The 16825-nt window shown below is 29.4% G+C and overlaps 1 protein-coding gene across 1 annotated transcript; it reads right to left on the minus strand.

The window, feature by feature from the left end:
* Positions 1-7572: 7572 nt before the first annotated feature.
* LOC119675380 lies at positions 7573-8250 on the minus strand. Its single transcript, XM_038086578.1, has one exon. It carries the CDS (start codon positions 8248-8250, stop codon positions 7573-7575), a length of 678 nt encoding a protein of 225 aa, XP_037942506.1.
* Between the last annotated feature and the right edge of the window lie 8575 nt (positions 8251-16825).

Below are 16825 nucleotides of genomic sequence, written 5' to 3' on the forward strand. Positions count from 1 at the left end.
TAATAAAAACAAAGTTTAAATGAAATTTCTGAAATAGGAATGAAGTACATTTTACCATATATCAAAACATGATCGATTGTTATGAATGTAAGATATTGCTATTGTGGAGTTTTAGAAATAAAAAGGGATGTACGCTTTTACAGAATTTTAACTATGTGAGTAATAATAAAAACAAAGTTGACGTGAAATTTCTGAAATAGGAATGAATTACATTTTACGTTATATCAGAACCTGATCGATTATCATATGTGTAAGATATTGCTTTTGTGTAGTTTAGAAACTAAAAAAGGGTTGTAAATTCTTACAGAAACTTAACGATGTGGTAAGATCACACACAACAGAAGGTTAAAGTGAAATGTCTGGAACGAAGTAGGAACGAATTACATATGATGTCATATTAAAAACTGAGCAATTATCATAAATATAAGATAATGCTATTGTGTAGGTTTAGAAATAAAAAGGGATGTACTCTTTTACAGAAACTTAGCGATGTGAATATTAATAAAAACAAAGTGTAAATGAAATTTCTGAAATAGGAATGAAATACATTTTACCATATATCAAAACATGATCGATTGTTATGAATGTAAGATATTGCTATTGTGGAGTTTTAGAAATAAAAAGGGATGTAAGGTTTTACAGAAACCTAACGATGTGAGTAATAATAAAAATAAAGTTTACATGAAATTTCTGAAATAGGAATGAATGAAATATTATTTATTAGGAATGGAATGAAATAGGAATATCGCTTTTGTGTAGTTTTCAAAATAAAAAGGATTGTGAACTTTTACAGAAACTTAAGGATGTAAGTAATAATAAAAATAAAGTTTACATGAAATTTCTGAAAGAGGAATGAAATACATATGATGTCATATTAAAAACTGAGCAATTACCCTAAATATAAGATAATGCTATTGTGTAGGTTTAGAAATAAAAAGGGATGTACTCTTTTACAGAAACTTAACGATGTGAGTAATAATACAAACAAAGTTTAAATGAAATTTCTGAAATAGGAATGAAATACATTTTACCATATATCAAAACAAGATCGATTGTTATGAATGTAAGATATTGCTATTGTGGAGTTTTAGAAGTAAAAAGGGATGTAAGGTTTTACAGAAACCTAACGATGTGAGTAATAATAAAAATAAAGTTTACATGAGATTTCTTAAATAGGAATGAATGAAATATTATTTATTAGGAATGGAATGAAATAGGAATATTGCTTTTGTGTAGTTTTAAAAATAAAAAGGATTGTGAACTTTTACGGAAACTTAAGGATGTAAGTAATAATAAAAATAAAGTTTACATGAAATTTCTGAAAGAGGAATGAAATACATATGAAGTCATATTAAAAACTGATCAATTATCAAAAATATAAGATATTGCTATTGTGTAGGTTTAGAAATAAAAAGGGATGTACGCTTTTACAGAAACTTAACTATGTGAGTAATAATAAAAACAAAGGTGACGTGAAATTTCTGAAATAGGAATGAATTACATTTTACGTTATATCAGAACCTGATCGATTATCATAAATGTAAGATATTGCTTTTGTGTGGTCTAGAAACTAAAAAAGGATTGTAAGTTCTTACAGAAACTTAACGATGTGAGTAATAATAAAAACAAAGTTTAAATGAAATTTCTGAAGTAGGAACGAATTACATATGATGTCATATTAAAAACTGAGCAATTATCATAAATATAAGAAATTGCTATTGTGTAGTTTTAGAAATAAGAAAGGATGTAAACTTTTACAGAAATTTAACGATGTGACTAATAATATTAACAAAGTTTAGATGAAATTTCTGAAATAGGAATGAATGAAATATTATTTATTAGGAATGGAATGAAAAAGGAATATTGCTTTTGTGTAGTTTTAAAAATAAAGAGGAATGTAAACTTTTACAGAAACTTAACGATGTGAGTAATAATAAAAATAAAGTTTACATGAAATTTCTGAAAGAGGAATGGAATACATATGAAGTCATATTAAAAACTGATCAATTATCAAAAATATAAGATATTGCTATTGTGTAGGTTTAGAAATAAAAAGGGATGTACGCTTTTACAGAAACTTAACTATGTAATAAATAATAATAAAAACAAAGTTGACGTGAAATTTCTGAAATAGGAATGAATTACATTTTACGTTATATCAGAACCTGATCGATTATCATATGTGTAAGATATTGCTTTTGTGTAGTTTAGAAACTAAAAAAGGGTTGTAAATTCTTACAGAAACTTAACGATGTGTGTAATAATAAAAACAAAGTTTAAATGAAATTTCTGAAGTAGGAACGAATTACATATGATGTCATATTAAAAACTGATCAATTATCATAAATATAAGATAATGCTATTGTGTAGGTTTAGAAATAAAAAGGGATGTACTCTTTTACAGAAACTTAACGATGTGAATATTAATAAAAACAAAGTGTAAATGAAATTTCTGAAATAGGAATGAAATACATTTTACCATATATCAAAACATGATCGATTGTTATGAATGTAAGATATTGCTATTGTGGAGTTTTAGAAATAAAAAGGGATGTAAGGTTTTACAGAAACCTAACGATGTGAGTAATAATAAAAATAAAGTTTACATGAAATTTCTGAAATAGGAATGAATGAAATATTATTTATTAGGAATGGAATGAAATAGGAATATCGCTTTTGTGTAGTTTTAAAAATAAAGAGGATTGTGAACTTTTACAGAAACTTAAGGATGTAAGTAATAATAAAAATAAAGTTTACATGAAATTTCTGAAAGAGGAATGAAATACATATGATGTCATATTAAAAACTGAGCAATTATCCTAAATATAAGATAATGCTATTGTGTAGGTTTAGAAATAAAAAGGGATGTACTCTTTTACAGAAACTTAACGATGTGAGTAATAATACAAACAAAGTTTAAATGAAATTTTTGAAATAGGAATGAAATACATTTTACCTTATATCAAAACATGATCGATTGTTATGAATGTAAGATATTGCTATTTGGTAGGTTTAGAAATAAAAAGGGATGTAAGGTTTTACAGAAACCTAACGATGTGAGTAATAATAAAAATAAAGTTTACATGAAATTTCTGAAATAGGAATGAATCAAATATTATTTATTAGGAATGGAATGAAATAGGAATATCGCTTTTGTGTAGTTTTAAAAATAAAAAGGAATGTGAACTTTTACAGAAACTTAAGGATGTAAGTAATAATAAAAATAAAGTTTACATGAAATTTCTGAAAGAGGAATGAAATACATATGATGTCATATTAAAAACTGAGCAATTATCATAAATATAAGATATTGCTATTGTGTAGGTTTAGAAATAAAAAGGAATGTACTCTTTTACAGAAACTTAACGATGTGAGTAATAATACAAACAAAGTTTAAATGAAATTTCTGAAATAGGAATGAAATGCATTTAACCTTATATCAAAACATGATCGATTGTTAAGAATGTAAGATATTGCTATTGTGTAGGTTTAGAAATAAAAAGGGATGTACGCTTTTACAGAAACTTAACTATGTGAGTAATAATACAAACAAAGTTTAAATGAAATTTCTGAAATAGGAATGAAGTACATTTTACCATATATTACAACATGATCGATTGTTATGAATGTAAGATATTGCTATTGTGGAGTTTTAGAAATAAAAAGGGATGTAAGGTTTTACAGAAACCTAACGATGTGAGTAATAATAAAAACAAAGTTTACATGAAATTTCTGAAATAGGAATGAATGAAATATTATTTATTAGGAATGGAATGAAATAGGAATATTTGCTTTTGTGTAGTTTTAAAAATAAAAAGGATTGTGAAATTTTACAGAAACTAAGTGTAAGTAATTATAAAAAAATAAAAGTTACATGAAATTTCTGAAAGAGGAATGAAATACATATGAAGTCCAATTAAAAACTGACAATTTCAAAAATATAAATAATTGCTATTGTGTAGGTTAGAAATAAAGGGATGTAGCTTTACAGAAACTTAACGTGTGAGAATAACAAAACAAGTTTAAAATGAATTTCTGAAATAGGAATGAAATGCATTTAACCTTATATCAAAACATGATCGATTGTTAAGAATGTAAGATATTGCTATTGTGTAGGTTTAGAAATAAAAAGGGATGTACGCTTTTACAGAAACTTAACTATGTGAGTAATAATACAAACAAAGTTTAAATGAAATTTCTGAAATAGGAATGAAGTACATTTTACCATATATTACAACATGATCGATTGTTATGAATGTAAGATATTGCTATTGTGGAGTTTTAGAAATAAAAAGGGATGTAAGGTTTTACAGAAACCTAACGATGTGAGTAATAATAAAAACAAAGTTTACATGAAATTTCTGAAATAGGAATGAATGAAATATTATTTATTAGGAATGGAATGAAATAGGAATATTGCTTTTGTATAGTTTTAAAAATAAAAAGGATTGTGAACTTTTACAGAAACTTAAGGATGTAAGTAATAATAAAAATAAAGTTGACATGAAATTTCTGAAAGAGGAATGAAATACATATGAAGTCATATTAAAAACTGATCAATTATCAAAAATATAAGATATTGCTATTGTGCAGGTTTAGAAATAAAAAGGGATGTACGCTTTTACAGAAACTTAACGATGTGAGTAATAATACAAACAAAGTTTAAATGAAATTTCTGAAATAGGAATGAAGTACATTTTACCATATATCAAAACATGATCGATTGTTATGAATGTAAGATATTGCTATTGTGGAGTTTTAGAAATAAAAAGGGATGTACGCTTTTACAGAAACTTAACTATGTGAGTAATAATAAAAACAAAGTTGACGTGAAATTTCTGAAATAGGAATGAATTACATTTTACGTTATATCAGAACCTGATCGATTATCATATGTGTAAGATATTGCTTTTGTGTAGTTTAGAAACTAAAAAAGGGTTGTAAATTCTTACAGAAACTTAACGATGTGTGTAATAATAAAAACAAAGTTTAAATGAAATTTCTGAAGTAGGAACGAATTACATATGATGTCATATTAAAAACTGAGCAATTATCATAAATATAAGATAATGCTATTGTGTAGGTTTAGAAATAAAAAGGGATGTACTCTTTTACAGAAACCTAACGATGTGAATATTAATAAAAACAAAGTGTAAATGAAATTTCTGAAATAGGAATGAAATACATTTTACCATATATCAAAACATGATCGATTGTTATGAATGTAAGATATTGCTATTAGGGAGGTTTAGAAATAAAAAGAGATGTAAGGTTTTACAGAAACCTAACGATGTGAGTAATAATAAAAACAAAGTAGACGTGAAATTTCTGAAATAGGAATGAATGAAATATTATTTATTAGGAATGGAATGAAATAGGAATATTGCTTTTGTGTAGTTTTAAAAATAAAAAGGATTGTGAACTTTTACAGAAACTTAAGGATGTAAGTAATAATAAGAATAAAGTTTACATGAAAATCTGAAAGAGGAATGAAATACATATGATGTCATATTAAAAACTGAGCAATTATCATAAATATAAGATATTGCTATTGTGTAGGTTTAGAAATAAAAAGGGATGTACTCTTTTACAGAAACTTAACGATGTGAGTAATAATGCATACAAAGTTTAAATGAAATTTCTGAAGTAGGAATGAAATACATTTTACCTTATATTAAAACATGATCGATTGTTATGAATGTAAGATATTGCTATTAGGTAGGTTTAGAAATAAAAAGGGATGTAAGCTTTTACAGAAACCTAACGATGTGAGTAATAATAAAAACAAAGTTGACGTGAAATTTCTGAAATAGGAATGAATGAAATATTATTTATTAGGAATGGAATGAAATAGGAATATTGCTTTTGTGTAGTTTTAAAAATAAAAAGGATTGTGAACTTTTACAGAAACTTAAGGATGTAAGTAATAATAAGAATAAAGTTTACATGAAATTTCTGAAAGAGGAATGAAATACATATGATGTCATATTAAAAACTGAGCAATTATCATAAATATAAGATATTGCTATTGTGTAGGTTTAGAAATAAAAAGGGATGTACTCTTTTACAGAAACTTAACGATGTGAGTAATAATGCATACAAAGTTTAAATGAAATTTCTGAAGTAGGAATGAAATACATTTTACCTTATATTAAAACACGAGCGATTGTTATGAATGTAAGATATTGCTATTGTGGAGTTTTTGAAATAAAAAGAGATGTAAGGTTTTACAGAAACCTAACGATGTGAGTAATAATAAAAATAAAGTTTACATAAAATTTCTGAAATAGGAATGAATTACATTTTACGTTATATCAGAACCTGATCGATTATCATAAATATAAGATATTGCTTTTGTGTAGTTTAGAAACTTAAAAAGGATTGTAAATTCTTACAGAAACTTAACGATGTGAGTAATAATAAAAACAAAGTTTAAATTAAATTTCTGAAGTAAGAACGAATTACATATGATGTCATTTAAAAAACTGAGCAATTATCATAAATATAAGATATTGCTATTGTGTAGTTTTAGAAATAAGAAGGGATGTAAACATTTACAGAAACTTAACGATGTGAGTGATAATATTAACAAAGTTTAGATGAAATTTCTGAAATAGGAATGAATGAAATATTATTTATTGGGAATGGAATGAAATAGGAATATTGCTTTTGTATAGTTTTAAAAATGAAGAGAAATATAAGCTTTTACAGAAACTTAACGATGTGAGTAATAATAAAAATAAAGTTTACATGAAATTTCTGAAACAGGACTGAAATACATATGATGTCATATTAGAAACTGAGCAATTATCATAAATATAAAATATTGCTATTGTGTAGTTTTAGAAATAAGAAAGGGATGTAAGCTTTTACACAAAATTAACGATGTGAGTAATAATGAAAATAAAGTTTACATGAAATTTCTGAAATAGGAATAAATTACATTTTACGCTATATCAGAACCTGATCGATTGTTATGAATGTAAGATATTGAGTTTGTGTAGTTTAAAAAATAAAGAAAGAATTGTAAGTTTTCACAAACTTAACGATGTGAGTAATAATAAAAACAAAGTTTACATGAGATTTCTTAAATAGGAATAAAAATACATATGATGTCATATAAAAAACCGATCAATTATCATAAATATAAGATAGTGCCATGTGTAGTTTTAGAAATAAACAATGATTGTACTCTTTTACAGAAACTTAACGATGTGAGTAATAATAAAAACAAAGTTAACATGAAATTTCTGAAATATTAATGAAATACTTTTTACCTTATATCAAAACCTGATCGATTGTTATTGTATGAAAAAACAAACACAATTATTTCCACACACGCAAAAGTTTATGTATTTATTTAATTTACGAAAATTAGACTAGAATAATTTATAAATTACTTATATTTTGCGAAGCCAAAAAAAGCGTGCACACTCTGTCAGTATACAAGTAAGAAAAAAAGAAAGAAAAAGCAAAAACGAAGCCAAAATTATTGCTTGCCAAATGTTAAAATGCCACTGTCAAAAACTACTAAATGGGTGATGCCATATCGCCTGATTGCTGTGCCAAATATCAAACATCCTCCCCGGCTGGACGGGTACGTTCAGGATGCTCCACAAGCCTGCATATCTTTCGCGAGTATGATAATTTCTTGCTAGGTACCTTGCCAATTAGGAAATCTGCAGGTGATAGAGCCATCTTGTCGTCACAAGTGTTATGCAATGGTATAAGTGGACGTGAATTCAAGCAAGCCTCGATATGTACAAGTACAGTATGTAGCTGATCATAGTAAATGGAATGGGTGCCAACAATGCGTAGTAAGTGCTTTTTTGCTGACTTAACGGCAGCTTCCCATAGACCGCCTTGATGAGGTGCGCCAGGTGGTAGAAAATGCCATTTTGTGCCTCGATTTGCCAATTCCTGTTGAGAATATTCATTATGCCAAGCCTGTAAGCCAATGAATGTAGTGCCATTGTCACTGTATAAATGATTACATGGACCACGCCGGTTTACGAAACGGGTGTATGCATTTATGAATGCCTCAGAAGTGAGATCTTCAGCCAGTTCGATGTGCGCTGCCTTGGTTACCATGCACACAAGGATTGTCACGTAAGCCTTCCGCACGGTTCGTACAGCCTTGGAGCCAATGCGTATGTTGAATGGACCGCAATAGTCTAAGCCAGATCTTGCAAATGGTGGAGATGGGGTGACCCGAGCCTTTGGTAATGTCGCCATACGTTGTTTTAGCATTATGTGTTTTTGCCGCCTGTAAATCGCGCATGAGGGTATGCATTGCTTGACCAAAATGCGTGCCTGTAGAATCCAATATTTGTGTCGAGGAATGAAAAACATATGATGTCATATTAAAAACTGAGCAATTATCATAAATATAAGATATTGCTATTGTGTAGGTTTAGAAATAAAAAGGGATGTACTCTTTTACAGAAACTTGACGATGTGAGTAATAATACAAACAAAGTTTAAATGAAATTTCTAAAATAGGAATGAAATACATTTTACCATATATCAAAACAAGATCGATTGTTATGAATGTAAGATATTGCTATTGTGGAGTTTTAGAAATAAAAAGGGATGTAAGGTTTTACAGAAACCTAACGATGTGAGTAATAATAAAAATAAAGTTTACATGAAATTTCTGAAATAGGAATGAATGAAATATTATTTATTAGGAATGGAATGAAATAGGAATATTGCTTTTGTGTAGTTTTAAAAATAAAAAGGATTGTGAACTTTTACAGAAACTTAAAAATGTAAATAATAATAAAAATAAAGTTTACATGAAATTTCTGAAAGAGGAATGAAATACATATGATGTCATATTAAAAACTGAGCAATTATCATAAATATAAGATATTGCTATTGTGTAGGTTTAGAAATAAAGAGGATGTACTCTTTTACAGAAACTTAACGATGTGAGTAATAATGCAAACAAAGTTTAAATGAAATTTCTGAAATAGGAATGAAATACATTTTACCTTATTTCAAAACATGATCGATTGTTATCAATGTAAGATATTGCTATTGTGGAGTTTTTGAAATTAAAAGAGATGTAAGGTTTTACAGAAACCTAACGATGTGAGTAATAATAAAAATAAAGTTTACATAAAATTTCTGAAATAGGAATGAAATACATTTTACCTTATACCAAAACATGATCGATTGTTATGAATGTAAGATATTGCTATTGTGTAGGTTTAGAAATAAAAAGGAATGTACGCTTTTACAGAAACTTAACTATGTGAGTAATAATAAAAACAAAGTTGACGTGAAATTTCTGAAATAGGAATGAATGAAATATTATTTATTAGGAATGGAATGAAATAGGAATATTGCTTTTGTGTAGTTTTAAAAATAAAAAGGATTGTGAACTTTTACAGAAACTTAAGGATGTAAGTAATAATAAGAATAAAGTTTACATGAAATTTCTGAAAGAGGAATGAAATACATATGATGTCATATTAAAAACTGAGCAATTATCATAAATATAAGATATTGCTATTGTGTAGGTTTAGAAATAAAAAGGGATGTACTCTTTTACAGAAACTTAACGATGTGAGTAATAATGCATACAAAGTTTAAATGAAATTTCTGAAGTAGGAATGAAATACATTTTACCTTATATTAAAACCGATCGATTGTTATGAATGTAAGATATTGCTATTGTGGAGTTTTTGAAATAAAAAGAGATGTAAGGTTTTACAGAAACCTAACGATGTGAGTAATAATAAAAATAAAGTTTACATAAAATTTCTGAAATAGGAATGAATTACATTTTACGTTATATCAGAACCTGATCGATTATCATAAATATAAGATATTGCTTTTGTGTAGTTTAGAAACTTAAAAAGGATTGTAAATTCTTACAGAAACTTAACGATGTGAGTAATAATAAAAACAAAGTTTAAATTAAATTTCTGAAGTAAGAACGAATTACATATGATGTCATTTAAAAAACTGAGCAATTATCATAAATATAAGATATTGCTATTGTGTAGTTTTAGAAATAAGAAGGGATGTAAACATTTACAGAAACTTAACGATGTGAGTGATAATATTAACAAAGTTTAGATGAAATTTCTGAAATAGGAATGAATGAAATATTATTTATTGGGAATGGAATGAAATAGGAATATTGCTTTTGTATAGTTTTAAAAATGAAGAGAAATATAAGCTTTTACAGAAACTTAACGATGTGAGTAATAATAAAAATAAAGTTTACATGAAATTTCTGAAACAGGACTGAAATACATATGATGTCATATTAGAAACTGAGCAATTATCATAAATATAAAATATTGCTATTGTGTAGTTTTAGAAATAAGAAAGGGATGTAAGCTTTTACACAAAATTAACGATGTGAGTAATAATGAAAATAAAGTTTACATGAAATTTCTGAAATAGGAATAAATTACATTTTACGCTATATCAGAACCTGATCGATTGTTATGAATGTAAGATATTGAGTTTGTGTAGTTTAAAAAATAAAGAAAGAATTGTAAGTTTTCACAAACTTAACGATGTGAGTAATAATAAAAACAAAGTTTACATGAGATTTCTTAAATAGGAATAAAAATACATATGATGTCATATAAAAAACCGATCAATTATCATAAATATAAGATAGTGCCATGTGTAGTTTTAGAAATAAACAATGATTGTACTCTTTTACAGAAACTTAACGATGTGAGTTGTTCAATCATGAACAGGAATTTATACCATAAATTTAATTATTATAGTTTATATTATCACCTAAATTCTTAGAATTATGTACTAAGGAAAAATATAGATAAATAGTAACATTTTTTAGCAACCGTATTTAAATTATTAAACTAAAATATATTCATAAAAACAATAGGAGGAAAATCCCAAGTGTTGGGACTTCCGTCCTTTTTTAACCTTTTTTAACCTTTTTTGACAAATGTAATACAGTCCACTAAAATCATAATAATTTAACCTTGATGTAGAAATTAGTCTTAAAATATTTTTGTATAAAAACACAACATTATTTTAAATAAAATCAGTAGCTAAAAATTACTCAAAGTGTGTGTACTTTAATTTATTAAATGTACATTTTGGTCCTTCGAGACATAAAGTGAAATTGAGTACAGTGCGATACCAGCGTGGACCGAGGCTTAAACATCGGTGCCATAAACTAAATATATAGTGCAGTGCTAAAAGATACAAGCGTGGACCAAGGCTTAAACATCAGTGCCAAAAATTTAAATATAGTACAAAAAGCATTGATCGAGATTTAAATATCGGTACGGTAAAAAGAAAATGGATCCATCAAAATTATTAGCTCTGCTTAAACAGCAAAGAGCAATATATGACGATGTTAAGAATATCGAGAAGAATAGCAGCAAACGTGAGTTGCGTGCGAATACAATAAAAGAACGTTTAGATAAACTACAAGGATTATGGAATCAATTTAAAGATAATCACGAGAAAATACTCTTAACGGAGAATAAGGAAGACAAATATTTTAATGAGGACTTTTACACTACAGTGCATCAAAAAGTGATTCAGGTGAAAACAATGCTCGAAGAAATAGTTGAAAGCAAAGATAGAAATGCAGAATCTGTTGAAAGCAAAAGTGTAGACGAGAAAATAACGGAAAGTCAAATTGAGAAAAATAAAATCAACAATCTAGTAGAGCAATATAACAATAACATCGCAAGGTTAAGACAGATGTTAGAAAATCTTGACCATTATGATACTGTCACGCGATTGGAACAACTTAATGGAATCTGGAAAAGAAAGTTCGAAGACATTAGAAGTATCTATAAGAAGCTGGTTATTGAAATGAAGTAGACATTATGAATGATTATGATGAGATTGAAGACCAATACGATAAGGCGTTAGATGAATTAGCCAATAAAATGGAAAAATTACGTGAGGGGAACAACGTTAAGCTTGACTGCATTAGAATCCCAAATTTCAACGGTAATATTGAAGAATGGTCGTCTTTTCATGATCTATATAAAAGGCTTATCCATGAGGATGGAAAAATTTCGAATGTTGAGAAAATGTATCGACTCAAAACATTAGTAAAAGGAGAAGCAAGCAAGCTGATACAACATCTACCGGTGTCGGAATTGAATTATGCTGTAGCTTGGGAAATTTTGTCGCAAAGGTACGAAAATGAAAGAATGTTGTTCACAATATTGGTCGATAAATTGCTCGATCAACCATCTGTATATAATGATTCAGCGTCAAGTTTGAAAAAGTTGCTTGACACATCGATAGAATGTATCCAGGGACTGAAGGCAATGGGTATAAAAACGAATGAAGCAGATCCAATAATAGCAAGGATTATAATCAGGAAGTTGGATAAGGAAGGATTACGGCTATATGAGCAAAATATAAAAAGGACAAAGGAGATTCAAAAAATGGACGATGTATTACAGTTTCTGGAGCAGCAATACCAAACAGCAGAGGCGATTAAATCTAAGAAACAAACTAATAATGTAAAGTCTTTTCAAAAAACAACAGCGACAACTATAGTAGCAAATGATTACCAGTGCTTTTACTGCAACAAAAAAGGACATATGGCATTAAAGTGTTATGAGTTTCTAAAGCTACAAGTCAAGGACAAAAATACATGGGTAAAAGACGCTAAAATTTGTCGCGTCTGTTTATCGCATAAAACTACAAAAAGATGCAATAGTAAGACAAAATGTCAAGATTGTGGGAAGTGGCACAATACTCTTTTGCACATTAATTCAGGGCAAAATAATAACACATCAACATTAACAATGAATACGGGCACAGCAGAAAATGTGTTACTTGCAACGGCGCAAGTGCGCGTAAAAAGTGTTCAAGGTGAGATGATTATGTTAAGGGCACTAATTGACCAAGGGTCGCAAACTACAGCTGTATCAGAAGAAGCGGCACAAATATTAAATTTACCAAGGAAAAAAGTAAAAATGGAGGTGCAAGGGCTTGGAGGAACACCGGTTGGCGTTGCAAAGGCAAAAATAAATCTTCAAATTCACCCACGATTCACCAGTAAATATAAAATAAATGCAGAAGCATTAATTTTACCATCATTGGTATCTTGTCAACCGGATAAAACCTTTAGCTATAATATAGATAAGTGGGAAAATATGACCTTGGCGGACCCAAATTTTAATAAATCCGATAGAATTGACATAATCATAGGAAGCGATCTTTACGGAGAAATTCTTGAAGGCGGTCTACTTAAAAAAGATAAAATATTGGCGCAATCAACAAAGTTCGGCTGGATATTATCAGGTATTTTACAAGCAAAAAGAAGCATTAAAGGATTCATCTCTTCCAACGTCGTCAACATAGAAAAGTTTTGGGAAATAGAAGAAATTCCAGAGGATGAAGATTCATCAGAAGACGGATATTGTATGAAAAATTATGCTGCGACAACTACCAAAAATGAAGATGGACGATTTGTAGTTGAGTTACCTTTCAAAGAAGAACACCAACTTGGCGACTCATACAAAATGGCGATGGCACGATTCATAAATTTGGAAAGAAAATTACAGGCAAACCCATCATTAAAGAGAGAATATGTCGAATTCATGAAAGAGTATCTAGCTGATGGGCATATGAAAAAAGTAAGTTCAAAAAGACAGGGAAAATATTATCTACCTCACCAAGCAGTAGTAAGAGCGAATAGTATCACTACTAAGGTGAGAGTAGTTTTTGATGCTTCGGCAAAGACCACGAATAAAAATAGTTTAAATGATGTATTATATGTTGGCCCAAGGTTGCAAAGGGATATCTTTGATATATTGTTGAAGTTTCGACTGAAAAAATTTGCCATAGTTGCTGACATAGAAAAAATGTATAGACAAATATGGGTGAGTAAAAATGATCAGAAATACCAACATATTTTATGGAGAAGCGAGATTAATCAGCCAATTGAAGAATACAAGTTAACAACTGTAACTTACGGTATTGCCCCTGCTTCATTTTTAGCTATAAGAACTTTATTTGAAATAGCAAATGAATGTCAGGATAATCACATATCGAAAATAATTAAAGACGATTTTTATATGGACGATCTTCTAACTGGCGGTGATACAAAAGAAGAGTGCAAAAGTGTTCGGCTAAGGATATCGGCACATTTGGAGAAGTATGGATTTCATTTGAGAAAATGGTGCTCAAACAGCATGGATATAGTAGAAACGGTGGAAAAATCAAAAGACAATGAGGTCATTGATATAGATAAAGAAGAAAGTATAAAAACGCTTGGCTTGCAATGGAATCCTAACAATGATATATTCATGTTTAAGATAGCAGAAAGTAGAGACGTCTATATAACAAAAAGAATGGCATTATCGTATCTAGGTAAAATATTTGATCCATTAGGACTATTGGCTCCAGTTACAGTATTGGTTAAGTTATTTGTGCAGAAGCTCTGGATAAGTAATTTAGATTGGGATATGAAATTAAATGAAGAAATGATGAAAGAATGGAAAAACATTGTGCAGAACTTAGACGCAATACAAACAATCAGAATTGAGAGATGGGTAGGAGTTACCGGAAATGATGAAATATGCCTGGTGGGGTTCGCTGACGCATCGGAAAAGGCCTACGCAGCAATAGTGTACATAAAAACGCACGCAAAGGTGTCCATAATAGCAGCAAAAAGTAAGGTAAATCCTATAAAAAATAGAAAAACATTGCCGAAGCTTGAGCTGTGTGCAGCGCATCTATTGGCAAAATTATTAAATAAAATTCATAACATAATTAACAGAAAAATAAAAATGTATGCATGGAGTGATTCCACGATTACATTATGCTGGATAAAAAGCAATTCAAGCAAAAATAAATTTATTAGGTCAAGAGTAAATGAAATAAGCTCGTTAATTCCAAGCGCCAATTGGTTTTATGTGCGATCAAAGGAAAATCCAGCAGACCTAGCATCCAGAGGAATTCAGCCGGAAAAGTTAGAGAACCAATCGTTATGGTGGAGAGGTCCAAACTGGTTAAACGATGATAGAAGGACATGGCCAAAAAAACAAATGGCAGCTAAAATAATAAATATCAGTAAATTAAGAGAGGAAGACTTATTTAATCAGCTCATCGAGAAATATTCATCTTTTAGAAAATTAAGTAGAGTGGTAGTATATATTTTTCGTTTCATAGACAGACTGAGGAAGGCTAAGTCTCCAGAATATTTAACTGTAGAGGAGTTTAGAAGAGCAGATGCAGCTATTTTTAGAAGTCATCAGACAACACAATTTTTTACGGATATAAGCAGATTGAAAAATAGTTGTGAAATAGATCATCGAAGCAAAATGGCAAATTTGAATCCGTTTTTAGACAAAAACCAAGTTTTGAGAGTTGGAGGTCGATTAATCAATGCAAAAATTGGTTTTGATAGAAAGCATCCAATAATTATAGCAAAAGGTCATTTGGCGAATTTGATAATAAATGAAGCACACCGAGAAACATTACATGGTGGACATCGATTGATGGAAAATGTTATAAAAAGAAGATATTGGATATTTGGACTTAAAAACTTGATTAAGAAATGTATACGTGAATGTGTAAGGTGCACCCGTTATAAAGCATTAAAGCAGAAACAGCTTATGGGTGATTTACCAGAATATAGGGTCAATGTGTCTGCTCCGTTCGCTCATTGTGGAGTAGATTACGCTGGACCATTGCTAATAAAATGTTCTAAAGGGCGAGGCCAAAAAACTTTTAAAGGGTACGTAGCGGTATTTGTATGTATGGCAACTAAAGCTTTGCATTTAGAGTTGGTAAGTGACATGACATCAGACTCATTTCTGGCGGCGCTGAAGCGATTGTTTGCACGCAGAGGCAAATGTTCACATATATACTCAGACAACGGTACTAACTTCGTTGGAGCATCCAAAAAATTAGATAAGGATTTACAACAGGCTATTAAAAGCAATGTGAGTGCAGTTTGTGCATTGGAAGCAGAAGGTATAAAATGGCATTTCATTCCACCGGCAAGTCCTCATTTTGGAGGTTTATGGGAGTCGGCCGTGAAGTCAATAAAACACCACTTGAAAAGAGTTGTTGGCGAAAATAAACTTACGTATGAGGAGTTAAGCACACTTCTAACTCAAATTGAGGGCATACTTAATTCACGACCGCTTTGTGCAAATGTTGACGACAATGATATATTAACTCCAGGTCATTTTTTAATTGGGCATGCTATCATTGACTATCCAGAAGCAGTAGATGATATGAACATATCTTCATTAAATCGTTGGAAGATAATTCAAGCAATGAAGAAACATTTTTGGAAACGATGGAAGGAAGAATATTTAACGAATCTTCAGCAGAGGTACAAATGGAAAGGGGTTCAAGCAAATGTTAAGGAAGGCCAAGTGGTAATAGTGAAGAATGAGGAAACATATCCAGGAAGATGGCCTCTTGGAAAGATAATTGACGTTCATCCTGGAAAAGATAATCTGGTGAGAGTAGTATCGGTAAAAACTCAGAACGGCACAATAAAACGTCCGATTCAGAAATTATGTGTATTGGAAGGCGTACACGAACGAATACATGTTGCTGAGAATAAGACGATAAATGTTATTAAACGAAATTGGAATGTAGAATTTGGCCGCTGGCAGAATGTTCAATCACGAACAGGAGTTTTGACCTCCGGCAGAATGTTCAATCATGAACAGGAATTTATACCATAAATTTAATTATTATAGTTTATATTATCACCTAAATTCTTAGAATTATGTACTAAGGAAAAATATAGATAAATAGTAACATTTTTTAGCAACCGTATTTAAATTATTAAACTAAAATATATTCATAAAAACAATAGGAGGAAAAT

The sequence above is a fragment of the Teleopsis dalmanni genome, chromosome 2, assembly GCF_002237135.1.
Source record: "Teleopsis dalmanni isolate 2A chromosome 2, ASM223713v2, whole genome shotgun sequence".
In the NCBI taxonomy this organism is placed as follows: Eukaryota; Metazoa; Arthropoda; class Insecta; order Diptera; family Diopsidae; genus Teleopsis; species Teleopsis dalmanni.

Coding starts and splice junctions, on each gene's coding strand:
- LOC119675380 (XM_038086578.1), bottom strand. CDS start 8,250: ATGCTAAAACAACGTATGGCGACATTACCAAAGGCTCGGGTCACCCCA.